The 15,164-nt window shown below is 48.4% G+C and overlaps 2 protein-coding genes across 6 annotated transcripts in view; one reads left to right on the top strand and one right to left on the bottom strand.

The window, feature by feature from the left end:
- sm (heterogeneous nuclear ribonucleoprotein L) overlaps nucleotides 1-7,289 on the bottom strand; it is a 183,859-nt gene extending 176,570 nt beyond the window's left edge. For 2 of the 3 annotated variants that reach the window (XM_050180373.2, XM_050180374.2), the window contains exon 1: nucleotides 7,081-7,289. In XM_050180373.2, the coding sequence (XP_050036330.1) occupies nucleotides 7,081-7,146 (66 nt within the window). In that variant the 5' untranslated portion in view covers nucleotides 7,147-7,289. The remainder of the gene's footprint in view (nucleotides 1-7,080) is intronic. The other variant, XM_050180376.2, reaches the window with a different exon arrangement.
- A 1,775-nt stretch (nucleotides 7,290-9,064) lies between these two features.
- Nucleotides 9,065-15,164, top strand: part of LOC126533111 (zinc finger FYVE domain-containing protein 1-like) — a 67,562-nt gene continuing 61,462 nt past the window's right edge. For all 3 annotated transcript variants that reach the window (XM_050180379.2, XM_050180378.2, XM_050180377.2), the window contains exons 1-2: nucleotides 9,065-9,422; nucleotides 14,538-14,731. In XM_050180379.2, the coding sequence (XP_050036336.1) occupies nucleotides 14,607-14,731 (125 nt within the window). In that variant the 5' untranslated portion in view covers nucleotides 9,065-9,422; nucleotides 14,538-14,606. The remainder of the gene's footprint in view (nucleotides 9,423-14,537; nucleotides 14,732-15,164) is intronic.

Raw genomic sequence — 15,164 nt, 5'->3', positions numbered from 1 at the left:
TGGCTCTGCCTGCAGAGTGGGAACACTTAAACTAACCGCGCACTTTCACGTGCAATCACATGTTGGGACATCTAGTAGTTGGCTTCAATCGCAGAGCGGTATGCTCCCTCCTATCCTTTTTTCCTTCTCCATGTTTATGCCGCTATCTGCGGACAAGCCAGTGCTGACGTAACCCGAGAGGTACCACAGTGCACAACAGATGTCGCTACTTAAATATTCCATTTTCGTCATTTTCTAGCTTCCAAAAGCTCCGTCTTCGCTACTCGAGTGGTTTTTTTGCATGCCACCTCCCACAGAACAATGGGGTCGCCGAGTCTAGAAATCAAACCCGCGACATTGGGCTCAGCAGTAGAACATAGCAACTCGGTCACTGCGGCGAATCTACACGACGGAAGGGAACCCAATACGTTCGTTAAACGGACTTAGACCATCCCAAGCCTCACCAGCTGACACTTCCAATTTTCGTTTAGCAATCAAATGTAGAAACACCGCAGAGCTTCGGGCCTAAACAGAAATGAAAGAGCCCATCGGCCGGAGTTCCCCTTTGAACGAAAATCAACCCTCAGGAGCGAGTTCGGCCGACGCAACGCCGTGACAAGCGAAACGGCACGGTGGCCCCACGTGATTTACGCCTCTCCATTTGGAAGCGACGAGACGCCGGAGCAAAGAGAACGGACGAGTTGCGACGGCGAAAAATTAAAACAGCTGTATTGACGAGACTACTACTGGCTTCCCGTTCAATAGGACTCGGGCGAACAAAGAGCGTACACGTCCCCACGCAGAAACTGCAGGCGCACAGAGTCGGCAAGGTCAAATGCCAGCTGTCGCAACGGCGCCACGCTCCCCGACTACGACGCTCTTCCTTTCGCGCGCGCGCGCGCCTCGAAAGCCACAAATAAATTGGCGAACGACAGCGCCCGCCGCGGCGCAGGACGTCACGCCGCAGCGAGCACGACGAGCAACGCGGAAAAGACATAGGCGGCGCCGGCGGGCGCGCACGGCCCCCCCCCCCCCCCCCCTAAAAAAAAAAAAAAAAACCGGCGCATTCGTGCAATCCAGGAAGGAAGGCTTTTAAACACAGACGCAACAAGTAGGCCGACATAAGCGCCTAGTCGGCGCTCGGGATGCACACGATTTTGTCGCCTCTGCCTTACCATATCACCGTGAGCTCCCCCTAGACACTTGCTCAGATGCCTGTCGGTCTAAGTTATCTGGGCGCCGCACACGAGTCGAATGTCGTCGTCACAAGTCTTCGCGGCCTTACATCCGCAACTCGCTGCTCTCAACCCTGAAGAACAGTAGCGCCACAACCAGCGGCAATTTCGGACAACGCACCTAGCGGTTCGAAAAACTAACGCTGCGCAAAACAGCTAAGAACGGGCACGAAAGCTCATGTCCCACAGCATGCAAAGCCCCAATTACGGACGTTGTTGAATTCGCTAACTTGGCCGCTCCGATTGGCTCAGACTTTATACTTAGCAGGGCTATGCAAATAGTCCGAACATAGAAGTGACACTCCGCGTGTTTCGCAGTACAGTTGCTCTGATTTTGTATTTTTATCTACGACGGTTTCTACGACGTTACTACTTCACACATTACAATTAAAACGAAAGGTTACCTTAGAGGTACGCATTGTTTGTGGGCCTTTGTGCTTCCAGTATGTGACGCAGTGTGTTTTGGCAACGACCGCTGGTCGCAGAAACGTGTCAATCCGGTTGTTCGATGGTAACACAATGTTGCACTATTACATGGCGCATACCTTCACAAGGCTGTGCCTACAAATACCTATATTATGTGGTGCACTATTTTTTGGTCGCGGACACACATGTCTATCTGGCCTTCGTAGTGTTGCACGCTATGAATGAAACGGTATATAGGACCGCAGTTCTTATATCGTAAGAACTATTTTCCTTCGATTATGTTTATCTCCTGTCGTCCGTAGCGTTCAGTGTCTGATGCCAGCAATAATTGCCGCTTGGCGTGATCAAGCGACAACAAGTCGTTACAAATACAACTCCTAATCCAGCAGCACCCTAGGGTACCCTGGGTGGCCAGCGGCCATGTCATGCTACCAATACACCCTGCGATCCTCGTCCGATCCCCGTAGCTTCACAAGAGGGAAAAAATTGTTACCCCGCCCGACTGCAGCACGAAGCTGCAATGAAAACCCCTCGGGCTTTCACATTGAGAAATCTGTCTAGGGTGTATATGCGCTAGCTCGGCTGCGATGCCCCATCGCCATATCTGTAGTTGCTCCGTAGCAGAAGACAACGTGTTGTGCCCGCTGTTGCTGTGCAAAGGCATCTTGCTTTATCGCGTGTGGTTCCGCTTCTGCAAGAAAACTGGTGTTACAGTTTCGCTGAACGTACCGTGCGAACATGCACGGCACGGCACACCAATGTGAGCATTCGAGGAGGAGTTTTGCCTGCGCGTAGCCGAATGTGTGAACAAGTATCTGCAATTACGGGCTGTTCAGGCATTGTGTGTGTTGGACTTCAGCAACAGACCCGTATGCCTGCAGGGACTTCTTCCTAAATGAACGAAGGTAGCCTTTGCAGCGAAGATGAACAGATTATATCCACGGTATTTGACAGGCTGGTGTAAAAGCATAACCGCGTGTTAGCTATTTTGCCGGAGACTGCGGCGACGCGCAGGCCTGAAACTGTGACGATCAAGCTGGGCATCTCGCTTATTGCTATTTGTTGCCCCGTCGGCTGCTCGATTCTAGACTAGAAACGATCGGTGGTAAAATGGTGAGCTAGCTGATACGACTATCTTCGATTTTCAAACGACGATTATGTGGCCACCACGAAGTTTCACCTCATACGATTAGGAGTGATCAAACTCGCGAGGTCACGCACTTGAATGGGTTTGATAGCAATGTTTCGAATATGCTGCAGCTCAGCGTCGCGCCCGTTGACGTTTAACGCCCAGGTGATTTCGCACTGTTAAAAGAGCATGTCCCAGACGCAAACGGCGTGCAGTCGGATCGATTACAAAAAGACCGCAAAAACATGCGAATGCACCCCATCCGTTGATTCGGCTCGGCGTGGGCTGCTTCCCACTGACGGCATAAGCGTTGCGTACTTGCGGCTACTTACATAGTAGGGTGTACAGGTTTGAGAGTCGGGCTGATTGAATAGGTAGCTAAAACGTACAGCTCTTTCCTCTGCTGTAAACGCTACCCACATGCACTTAGGAAGAAATCGCAGCAGGCACACGGGCTGCTGCCGAAGTCGCACGACGTTCAATACACAATACCTGCACAGCTCGTAATCGAAGGTGCTTGTTCACACATTCGGCTACGCGTAGGCGAGTCTTAGAAATCCGCCCTCGATGATGTCATCGTTTGTGCTCGTTTCTTCATCTGCTGGTACAAGCGCACGAACCACACCATGCACTTCTAATGCGTCCTGACATGGAAGCGCATCCTCGGAGATCGATGGACGTATTCTGGCGAAGCCCACTATATGTCAAGTTTACACAGCACAGTCAGCGAAACATATAATACCGGTTTTCTTGTATAATCGCAACCACACTCGATAAAACAAAGTCATTGCACTGCAACAACGGGCAGAGCACGTTGTCGTCTGCCGCGGAGCAGCCAGAAATATGGCGACAGGTGCCGAGGCCAACCTTCAGTGCATATACCATATTGTTTTTCTTTGTGGCTTCTTACTACAAGCAGGTGGTCAATTTTTCCCTTTCAACCGTCTTCCCATGTTGCGCGCTTTCGCTTAACTCGTCTGCCAACACCGATGCTGCGTCGTTGTGATCGGGTCCGCCTGAGGAAGCGGCCGCGAGCCTGTCGGGCGGGAGCTACATTTCCAGACGTACTGCTTCTGGAGCCGCGCGTCCGTTCTCTTCACTCCGCGAGGTTGGCACGCACTGTTATCACGACGAAAACACGGTACTATTTAGTGGCCATCCGCATTTTATTGGCAATCACATAGGACACTACTTCCGTCTCGACTACAGCCCGGCCTACTTCCCGCGACGTCTCCTAATGGAAGCGCAATTTTGCTCAGTCACGCCACGACAGAAACACGTCGCAATTACTCTACATGTGCCTTCGCTTTCCGACGTCATCTGCAGCAGATTGCCAGCAGCCCACGCAGTACCGCAGGTTAAGTGAGCCTATATGGGTATCGGATGAAAGCAACTGGAGCTATAATCTTACAATGCAACGATGCTGTCGTCGCATGAGTCGAAGGAACCGTTTGCAGCTGGTACGGCGGCACCGCGTATTGTAACCTTGAGATCCCTCGCCAACATTGACTTAATTACAAGACACACCTGGCCCAGTAATGCATCCTTGGCTCCACACGTTCACATACCCGTGTTATACGACAATGGGCCCAGCAGGCAGCATCCCGAGAGAGTAAAACGTTTGAAGTCTATCAATCGGCTTATGAAGCCAACTGACAGTGAAATCATTAAGCGTGTCTGGTGCGCATTACACAGCTTAGTAAACGAAAATGCACAACGTGCAGTCAGCAACGCAAGGCGCGGATTTGCAAAGAACCCGTCAAACCGCGGTCTCGAACTGGCATCACGCTCAGTTCGTCCTAAGAGAATTTTGATCCCTTGAAGGCGTACACGTCACGTTTCCTAAGCTTATGTGCCCTTCCTACATTTCCAGAAGACAGGCGCCAACGCTAGCTTGTTTTCTCTTTATAACATTAAAAAAAAAAACTGCACAGAAAAGAATCGTGCACGTTCAGTTAACCTCATAAAGGAGGGCCAAAACAACGGAACACAATGAAAAACGCTTTGTCTTTTGTGATGGAAGGGAAGCCAGCTGTTCGGGAGGCGGCCGTGCGCGTCTGCCAAGTGCAGAAAACAAAGGCAGTTTTGTGGCCAAGCGCAATCCGCATCCCGAGGACAAGGTTCCATCAAACAGCGCGCAAGGCGAAGGCGGGGGGGGGGGGGGGGCGAGCTCACGACAATTGCTCTCCTTTGCATGCCCCTCAGTTGCCGACCCACCAGATCCACGATCGTCCCGGCGACACAAGTCCACCCAGAAGCAGCGAGATTGCTCAAGATACGCGGAGGAGACTAGATATTCGAAAGCGATGCCAAGTTGTTTCACAACCTGACAGCAGCCACCGATAAGCGTAACGATGACGCGAAAAAATAGAAAGAAAACACTGCTGTGGTCGAAGAGTCACGAACGAAGATAGACTGGTCACGCCAAAGTGGCTTCGGGGGTGTTCGCGACCTTTCTTGCCGTGAATGCGAGTTTTCGGGAGCAGAGAAATTTTCATTTAAACAACGCATGCGTTGCCGCACGCCCGTGGGGGCGCCAAAATGTACGCGGTTCGTCCTGGATCATGATTCGAATGGACGGGTCATCAGCCAGTGTGATTATATTACGTAACCGCAGCTCCGAGCCCTGAGAAAGCATATTTACAGATCTGTAGCATGTGGAGGAAACAGGCAGAAGAGTCAACAGTGCTGCCTCATCAACCGCTGCCGATACCGGTACAGCTTTTCACCACAGTCGAAAGAAAATATTCGAAAGCCTCACTTTCTGATAAGTGGCGTCAACATTTCAGGAAAATAACACGTAGCTCTTCACCGGTCGTAACCAACAACGACGCTAACAGCTTTAGCCGGTTATAACGTGGCACTAACGCTAGCAGACGTAGGCGAAAGAAAAAAAGGGGCGAGGCAGGGAGTGGGTCTACTTGTCCCGCTTCGTGCCGTGCCGTGAAGAAGTTTTTTGCAGGTCGATACTTTACTCACCCTGGCCCTCGCTAAAATTGCGATCAACTTCGAATTCTTCATGCCGTAAAAGCCTACCCGGGACGTTTAAAAGCGCCGGGCAGTCAGAGCGCGCGAGCTAGTGCCGCCAGCTTCCTCGTCTTTCATGCCGTCCCTTGAATGCACGCTTAATTACGGCAGGGAGAACGTCGGGTCACTACGAACGACAAAAAAACACCAAGAGAACCGCTGCGCCTGAAAACACACAGGCGTCACCCCGTCAACGGGCGTTCCGTCACAAAACACAAAAGGAGCCAAGTCACTGTACGCAATACGGCTGGGTGACTGCGGTTATTTTCGAAACACAAGCGAAGTGGCTTGTGCCGAACGAGGTGTTGCGGGGCCGGCAGAGACGCGAAAAACTAAAAGGAAAAAGAAACAAAAGCGAGATCGCGCCGATATGACGCCCCTTAAAGAAGAGCCCACCGAGGTTAAAATAACCCTGTCCGTATCGTGGGTGAACGCGTAAGGCCGAACATCTTATCAAGTGGCGCCTTTTCAGCTGCCTCTGGTTGGCTGGTGGCCGTAAACAGCCGTCCGCCAACTATGCCACACTTCCGTCGGCCCTTAACGGCAAAGCTCCTAACGCAAACTGCCTTCATTTTATTTGCTTGCGCTCCGAGCGTAGCTGCGAAAGAACGCGCGCCGCCGTGAGAAATCGTGAGCGACCGACACGGCCTCAGCAGGACGTTGACCGGACGCGTTGAGAAAAGAAGAAAAAAAGAAAAGGCGACCGCAAGAGCTGAACAGAAAAAAAATAATAAAATGCATTAAGCGAACTGACCGGGCGGGGGCGGCAAGTTGCATTTGGAGATTTCCCCGTGCGTTTAACTCGAAACAGCCATTATCAAGCGAATGTAGTTCCATGCAAACGGCCGGTCACGAGGAAAAGCGAGAAAAACGAAAAACAACAAATACGAGAGCAACGTGATAGGCCCGCGATTACCACGAGGATTCCGGCGCCCTCGACAAAGCCGCCCTATCGGGAAGCGCCAAGTTTGTGAACTCGCGGCCACTGTTTGTTCCCCCGTCGGCAACGTGACGAACAAAAGTCGACACTCGTCGGCAAACGTTCCATCGGTCCGGTCCGTCCACGACTGGCCGTGCTCGTCCTTCGAAGAGATAGCAACGCCGCCGATAGAAAAATAAATCGGCGAAACAGGGACGCCCGAAACAAGGCACATTGTGTGACGGCCGGCATTAAGCCTATCAAAGCACGCTTCGTATGCGTTTCCGAGCCGGCGAGCATGAAAGCGGTTTTGTCATCGCGGGACGCGATCGCCGGCGAGAAGAGACAACGTGGGCGACACTTACCCGGCCTTCGTCGGTGCGCTGCCGTTTCGCGGCGTGCCCGTCGTAGCTGGCAATATCGGCCATCATTCCAAAATTTCGACACGAGTCGCACCACGCACAACACACGCAAAGAAGCACACGAACTCAACGAAACACGGCGGGTTCGCAGCCGACACAAGGGAGTTGTTCGCCAAGTAATGGCCACCCAGGGACGGCACAAGCGCGCAGAACCAGAGATGCGGCGTAGGTGGCGCGGCAGACGCTACCGGCTTTTTTGTTGCTTGTTTCGGTTTTACTTTTCAAGGCGAGAGCCAGTGCAACGATCCCACTAACCGGAAAAAAACAACAGCTCCGACTACTATTAGCGCTAGCATCGCAAACGATGCATTCTATGAACGCCTAACAAATTTTATAAATCAATCACCTAAATATAAAAACAAATTTTGTCTAAACATTCTATAATACTTAACTGTTCTTTAAAAAAACTCAAATGTATTTTTGCGCATGCAGTATTTTTGCATGTTGCTATGTAAGCGCCAAACATTTTCTAGCGGAAAGGCTACGCGTTGCGTCGTGTCATATCGTAACACGTGGAGTACTCTGCTTTACTCCCTCCATGGCGCTAGTCGCAGCGTTTTCTTTTTTTAAGTAACCTAGTTGTAATCACGACCTACTGAACTCCAGACCTGCACAGATCTCCCTCCTCCAGCACGCCTGGTCTAGTTCCCCCCTTTCGCCGCTAGGGAAAGAACGTACGAGCAGAGTGGCGCTAGTTATAACCTGTTCGCTGTCGTCTGCTTCTGTGATCTGTTCAGCGCTTGTCTTGCGATTTCGGCAGGCACAAAGCGCTTGTATTGGCGGTAAATGAATAAATTCACAAATAAACAAAAGAAAACATATGTGCGAATGCTTTGCGTTTGAATAGTGAAACTAGAAGAGGAGGAGCGGTGCAAGAAATGTAAACAACGAGGATAGGTGGCAGCTGCAATGCTAGATCGACGGCATAAATTTCCCTTTTCTAGCCTCCGTAAGAGAATGGAAAAATTGTTTAAAAAGATTCATAGGATAATCTAGCTTTCTTTAGTTGATTACAGATTGCCTAATGTCGTAGATGACGTTAGGATTTACCGCTGTGTGCCGTAGTGAAAGGCAGATGACCTGATAAAAGTATAGTAAAAGTATTCACGACAAAGTCCTCCGCCCGATATGTGCAATAGGCTGATCGATTCTGTTTCAAGGGAAGGTGAGCATATATTGTTTTTAATGTCGTTGGATGTCTAGCTCAGTAGAAAGCTTGCAAAAAATTAAGCGATCCCAGTGCTTTAAAACGTGCTGCACTGCAGGCCTTAAATCGTGTCACGGAACTCTTTTCAAACTGTAAAGCTAGCTTTTCTGCGTGGTACGGCGGCAGCATAACGGTGGTGCTTAAGATACGTACGCAGTGAAGCTGTGTGTGTAATTCACTTTTTGAACACACGACCCATTCACGGACAACTTTTAAGAGTTAAAATGAGTGGTAATCGCGCGCTCTGTCGTCGGACATTACGGTGGTTTCAAGTTTCTAAAGAGCGCAGAAGCGAATTTTACAACGTGTACAATGAAACTGTTGTGTACGTTGCGAACTCTATACACAATGTGATTTATAATAATCTGCTTGAAAAAGGCAATAGGAGCGGCTATTTAACGCTATTTTAGAAAGCAGCGGGCTACACGCTCCGACATGTTTTACGTTCGGGCAGTCAACTTTTGGAGTCAAGTAACCGATCAATGCCTTGTGACATCACTGTCACTGTGTTAGCAAAAATCATCAACTAGACAAGCAGTTCGTCACAACACAACAGCTGCCGTACTAGTTACAACGCCGCACAGCCGCCCACCGCGTAGCAGATAAACAGGTTATAAAAGCGCCACCTACGGCCGTCGGTTGAACGAAAGTGGGCGCAAGCTGCTCCCATAGAAACCGAATATCTGTGCAGGTCTGGAGTTCCAGTAGGTCGTGGTTGTAATATTTGTTGCAATATCTAAATCTACACTTTTGTACCTTCACACGAAACGTTTTGCACTTACTTTGTGAAAACAAAAGTGGTGCGTAACGACCTTGAGAAAAATTCTTCCAATGTCTTCGAGTGGCGCAGCGGTCGCTAATCCAGCCCGACTGGCTCATGACTGGCTTGCGATCATCGTGAAAAACAGCTGTGTATCGCTCTCCCGCGCTCAATATCAGACATCACAAGTTCTAAAGGTTGATTGCGTTGCATAAGGGCATAAGTCTAGTTCGCCCAACCCATTGCTTGCCTTGACTGCCCGAGGGGATTCAGCGCTTCTTGACGCTCTTGGCAGAGCAACGGCAGCACTTCCGTGAGGTTGGTGCTTCTTGAGCGCTGTGTCGGTTTCCGTAACTATCAAAGTGTCAGCAGTTAGACAGGAATCTGTGTTGTATGCGTTCAGTTTATGGCATTGCGAGAGAGAGCGCTTCCTTCTTTCACCATTATCTAAGCCTACACCGTGCGATAGTGTGGAATGTCGCGCTAGGCCATTGGAGACACCTTTGTTTCCTTCTTGAATAAATGTTTGGTATGCTTGCAGCCCGTAGACAAAACTGCATCACGTCACTTGCTTATCCAATCGTCAGCGTGCAGAAAGTCAAACAAAGCAATGTGCTTTTCGTCAGGTGTCAGCAGGAGCGATGTTATATTTCCCAAATTCAGAGCATGTGATGACTCATAACAAGGCCGTCTTTGTTGACATGTCTGCTGAATCACGACCTTTCAGTTGAACCTTCAAGGCAGTGGTGACCGCGCAATGCTTTTTACTCATTTAAACAGTACATCATCCGGTGATAGTTAGCGTAGTTTGGCGCAAATGTCATTTCGGAGCATTCGCGTTTTGGGAGCCCGCCAATTGTGCCCGTTGCACCCTACTAGTCCGTCTCGCAAGACATTGCACTGTTTTGCGTCATTGCAGTACGTGCCTCGCACATGCTGCGCTCTATTTTGTAGAGTGCAGCGCTGTCCGGGATCGAACCGCGAACAGTGCTTCATGAAATTCATTATCTACGTATGTAGGCATCGCAACACGCAAAAGTGGCGTCAAGTTTGTAGTCGCACAATACATAAAACGTTAGCTCTTGAAATGCGAATGTTTTAGGTGTCGTGTGCGCCAAAAAAGGGCATTCCTTGTTGACTATTTTTCCAGCCTATCCTGGCAAACTCGTAAAATCGGGAATGTCATGGTCATGGTGCCATAGTCGCCCGAGTTCTTCATCCGAAGCAGTTATTTTCATACTATATTTAGCATTTCTCTTTAGTCAACAGCACAAGCATCCTCTTTGGCAACATGGACAAGAGCTAAGGAAGAGGTGGGACAGGTGCTGCCTTCACTTCCTTAGCTCTTGTCCATGTATGTGTTGTGCTGTTTCACAAGATGAAGCTCAATTAAGTCACTCGAATATCAGTAGTTGTGTTAACACATTTGCATTTCTAGCTCAATGGCTAAGAACCTACAGCTGTTGAGCATGTATTTATGGACTTTTCTTGCAGGCACATAGCCTACACTTCAGTATTACTATACAAGGTTGGAAAACGCCAGTGTAGTTCGGCTGTGACATCGTATTTCTGGTCATTGGAGTTCTGGTCACTTGTCATGATCAGGGCGTCTACTGAAGAATGTGAATATTGTGAGGTTCGATGCACTATAGGCTCTATTTATTCCGTAGAAATGTGAACAAAAGCAATGCATCTGGCATCAAGTACTTCAGGCTGCCAGCAAGTAGTTAGACTATGCACCGTCTTAGTATAAACAGCGCATTGAAATTATGGACACAGAAGGAGGCATACATCAGCGCTTACTCGCAAGTTAACTTTAAGCAGGCACAGGTCAACTTAATATTGCACTTATTAACAGCACGAAAATAGCAGCTCTTGGGAAAAGAAACAACAGCAGCAAAACAAACACTTCAAATTGCAACCTCGTAGTTGTATGGCCATTGCTGCTTGCTAGGGGCTTGTAATAGCCTATTCGCAGGTTCTGTTGACTGTCAAGCCACCCTGCGGCCATCGGCAAATTTTTTCCAATGAGTATCGGAGTAACCGTAGGCGGGCACATCAGTAGCGCATTTACTCGCTTTCTTTATAGTGGTCAGTAGGCTTGATTGTCTGTTTTTACGCATCATTTGTGCAAGATGAAATTCAAAACCAATTGCATGTGCTGTGTGCCACAATGCACCAACAGATCTGTGGCAAGTGAAGTGAGCTTCCACTCGTTCCCCAAAGATGCGGCATCAAAGAAAGAATGGGTTGTCAAGTTGCAAATTGGCAAGCCGGTCATACCACTGATGAACGTGTGCACTGTGCATTTCATCAGCTGTGACTTCATCTGGAGCCACGTAATTAAGAAAATGAAAGTTCTTTGCTTATGTGCATTCTATTATTTGTTTTTTTACGAATAACTGATGGATTAGTCAGAAAAATGGAGCTTGCGATAATGTATTGCAGCAGCGCGAACAACAGCGTCGCTTTCATTGCGAGTATACGCAGTACATGAGCAAGCAGCAGAATTATTTGCTCAGGTTTCGCCTGCATCAACTCGTAGTCTGTGGTTGCTGGGGTGTCTTGTTTTGCTAGAAACGCATCTTTTCGTTCTCGTGCTCTCCTGTGCGGCCAAGCTCGAACTGCGCACTTGTGGCCAGTGCAACGAGAACACACAATCTTTTAGGATAAAAACTGACATGTTTGTAAAGTTAAAACTCGATCTAACGTCACCCGGTTTTATGAAGTTCTCGATTTAATGAAGAAATTTCCATTCCCCAGCAATTACGCATAAGGTTCAGCGGTGTCAACCCGAAATAAAGAAACTAGCTTGCATCAAACCCGATTTAATGAAGCTTTTCCAGAACTAAATGTGCAAGAAAAAGCTGTCATTTTTTTTTCGTTTTGATGCAGACGCGGTTTTCTTTGAGTGTGCATTCCACCGTTATTGCGTTAAACCATCTAGGCACCCTAGTCACAGCCTGAGCTTTATTTTGACATGGCTGCACGCCGCGCCCATGCACGGAACAACAGACTTGGCAGTCACTGGTGTTCTTGCGCGCCAGATGGCGCTACAGGCAGTGGTAGTTGGGCCACCCTCACGGACTGTTTAACATGCAGGTGTGGGTTAGCAGCAAATACAATGCCACGATACCTTTTGGGTGTCGTTACGTTAAAATTTTAATTTCGAAGGACTGAAAAATCCCTTACTCAGTTTTCCGAACTTCCTGATTTAACAAAATAATTCGAGCGTGGTCATCACTTGTTAAATCGAGTTTCAACTGTAGCACTTTGTCGCCGCTCTAGAGAAATGCTACAGTAGATCTACGTGGGCAGGCGTAGTAAGTATTTGACCGTGTTTCACCAGCAGAGAGGGGGTGGGGGGGTAGTCCGCAGTAGGGTCGCCGTTGTCTCATCCCGTCAGAAACGCATGTGTTTACGTTTTGGGCTGCACCCCGTACGTCAACGCGTGACCAAGCTTTGCAGCTACAGTGGCCCTGAAAACGAGATTCGTGCAACATAGAGAACAGACACTGAAATTGTGACTTGAGCACAAAAAGCTTCTGTCGTGACTCCTCGTCACTCGGACGATAATATAATTGCACCAGCGACAAATAAAACTGGCATGCATGGCTTTCTTTACATCTGCATGCGCTAGTATGGCAACATACAGAAAAGACATCTGATAAAGAGCAGTTGTGATAACCTTAGTGATACTCCTCCTTTAATTGTCGAATATGAATATCTGCTCATAACAGCTCAATACATGAAAGGAGCTCGAGAACATCGCAGAGCAGTAAAACTGCTCCTTGTCGCGAAACGGCAGTGCATGAAAGGTAGGCTTTGCAGGCCGTCGCAGTGAGCACAAAGAAAAAGATATAAGGCAAGCTAACGTACATTGATAGAACCTTCCTGGTCATATAAATTCCAGCCCGTGCGCTTTCTGCCAGACATGCAACGTCTGTAAGTAAAGCAATTGCACAGCGACAGACAATGCACTGCAGGCCTTCACACCATAACAAATAATGCGTTTGGCGTTCATGACTTGTTCCCTTTAAATGAGGCAGCATATTCACATTTTTGCCCTGCCATATTAGCAAACAGGGATGCCATGACAATTTCTTGGCATTGTCTCTTTTTCCTGTATTAATTGTTCCTAGACATCATTCGTTTTGAATTCGTTTAACTATAGATTTAAATTGCTACCTGCAATGGCATGTTGCACCATGAAAAAGCTGGATTTCAAAGGTAGTAAAGTGTCATTACACATTATACAGATAAGTAGAGGCACCTGGTGGTACCAGGGTGCATTTCACTGCTCGGAACACGCAAATAAGAATCTCGCACCTTTGCTCCACGCCACCACCCGCCAAAGTTATGCATGCACTGCAGTGTATTAAAAGCTATACATTGGCAGTCAAAATCGTAAAGCTTGTCTGCTTGTCTTGACTTTACTCACCACAGATGCAACTCCCCTGCTGAACAGCTGTGCTCCACTTCAAGCTTTTATTACATTCGCAACTAATAGCTTGAAGTTTTGACAGGCAAGTTAGGTGTGCAGCAGTTCTCTCGGATTCCTCAGAGACTGCACTAGATTGAAAAAAATTGGCTTGGCAGCTGGGATACAGATAGCCATGCTGTCTGTAGCAGCAAATACTGCACGGTTACTCACATGCTGGAAATGCAACAGCGAGTGGTAGCAGAGTTATTAATGTGCACAGCTTGGTTGGAATCAAATGATGCCGGGTGAGGTCGGTGACACTAGTAGCACTTGCATTTGGCCTACAAGAGCGAGTTCTTTCCCACACATCCCCATGTAGATCTGCTTGGGAGATGTAACGCTTTGTCTTGCAAGCAGAACATCTGCCTTGGTATGCTAGAGTCCTTTACCATATGTGTACGCTTTGTGAGGCAACTTCAAACAAATTTATGCTTACCCTCGGTGTTTTAAGTTCAGGGCATTGACGAAGGTAAACTTATAAGGAATGCAGCGCTGATCGAGGTAAAATGTGTTATGAAGGGACAGTGGAAACAGCTGTCACTGCTGGAGGAAGAACCTATTCTATATATACACATAAAATTATATTTTCCACTATGCATATGGTAAACAACACAAGTACTGGCAACGTTGCCCATGCATGTGCAAAAGCATGCGTATGCGTATTCGTATGCATATAAGTGTGCATACGTATGCATGCAAATGCATATTCTTCACAATTTGCTTTCATAGTGAGCAAGGGTACCATCAGAGGGCCAAAGTGGCCTCTGTTAACAAATTTGATTTGGTGAACATATTTACACATTGCCCAAACCACTTGGAAGTCCTTCACACCCATGGTCTTAAAGCAATATAGGCTTTTATTGTCCTGCAAGCTTTGGGACCCAATGTGCATATTGTTTCTATGTGCATCCTCGGGGATGACTCTGTATGAAGAAGAACATTGTGTGCAGGACAAACCCCATGGAAGCCAGGAGCTTTGGAAGTGAGCGCGAGTCAGCATTCCGGCGGTGGTTCCTTCAATGATCCAGCTGGCGGCGGCCTCTCACTCACAGTCTAGTCAGGGCTGCAGCGTGCCGCACCCAGCCACCCGGTGTGCCAAGCCCACCTGTGCAGAGCGCCTCACGTGCAAGGGACCCCACCCAAGGTGATTGCTGCTTTGCATGTGTTTCATCGCAGTTGATAAACATTCTAAAGCTGGTTACAGTGTAATAAGACACTAAAGAAATTGTAGTACAACCAGGACAGCAAAGAGGCCCTGTCCTGGCTGTCCTTCAATTTGTTTCGCATCCTATTACAGCATAATAAATATGTTATGTAAAAAGGTGAGGCGTGCAGACAGGACACAAGAGAAGTAAACACGAACGCCGGCGTTCGTGTTGTTCACTTCTCTTGTGTCCTGTCTGCATGCCTCACCTTTTTGCATAATGAATCCTTACCATCTAGCCCAACAACATGAAGCAACAATGTGTTTCTGTACCCGCCGTGGTTGCTCAGTGGCTACGGTGTTAGGCTGCTGAGCACGAGGTCGCGGGATCGAATCCCGGCCTCGGCGGCCGCATTTCGATGGGGGCGAAATG

Source organism: Dermacentor andersoni, chromosome 7, assembly GCF_023375885.2.
Source record: "Dermacentor andersoni chromosome 7, qqDerAnde1_hic_scaffold, whole genome shotgun sequence".
NCBI classification, from domain to species: Eukaryota; Metazoa; Arthropoda; class Arachnida; order Ixodida; family Ixodidae; genus Dermacentor; species Dermacentor andersoni.
Note: the sequence above shows the minus strand (reverse complement) of the source record. Positions and strands in the feature narration are given on the sequence as shown.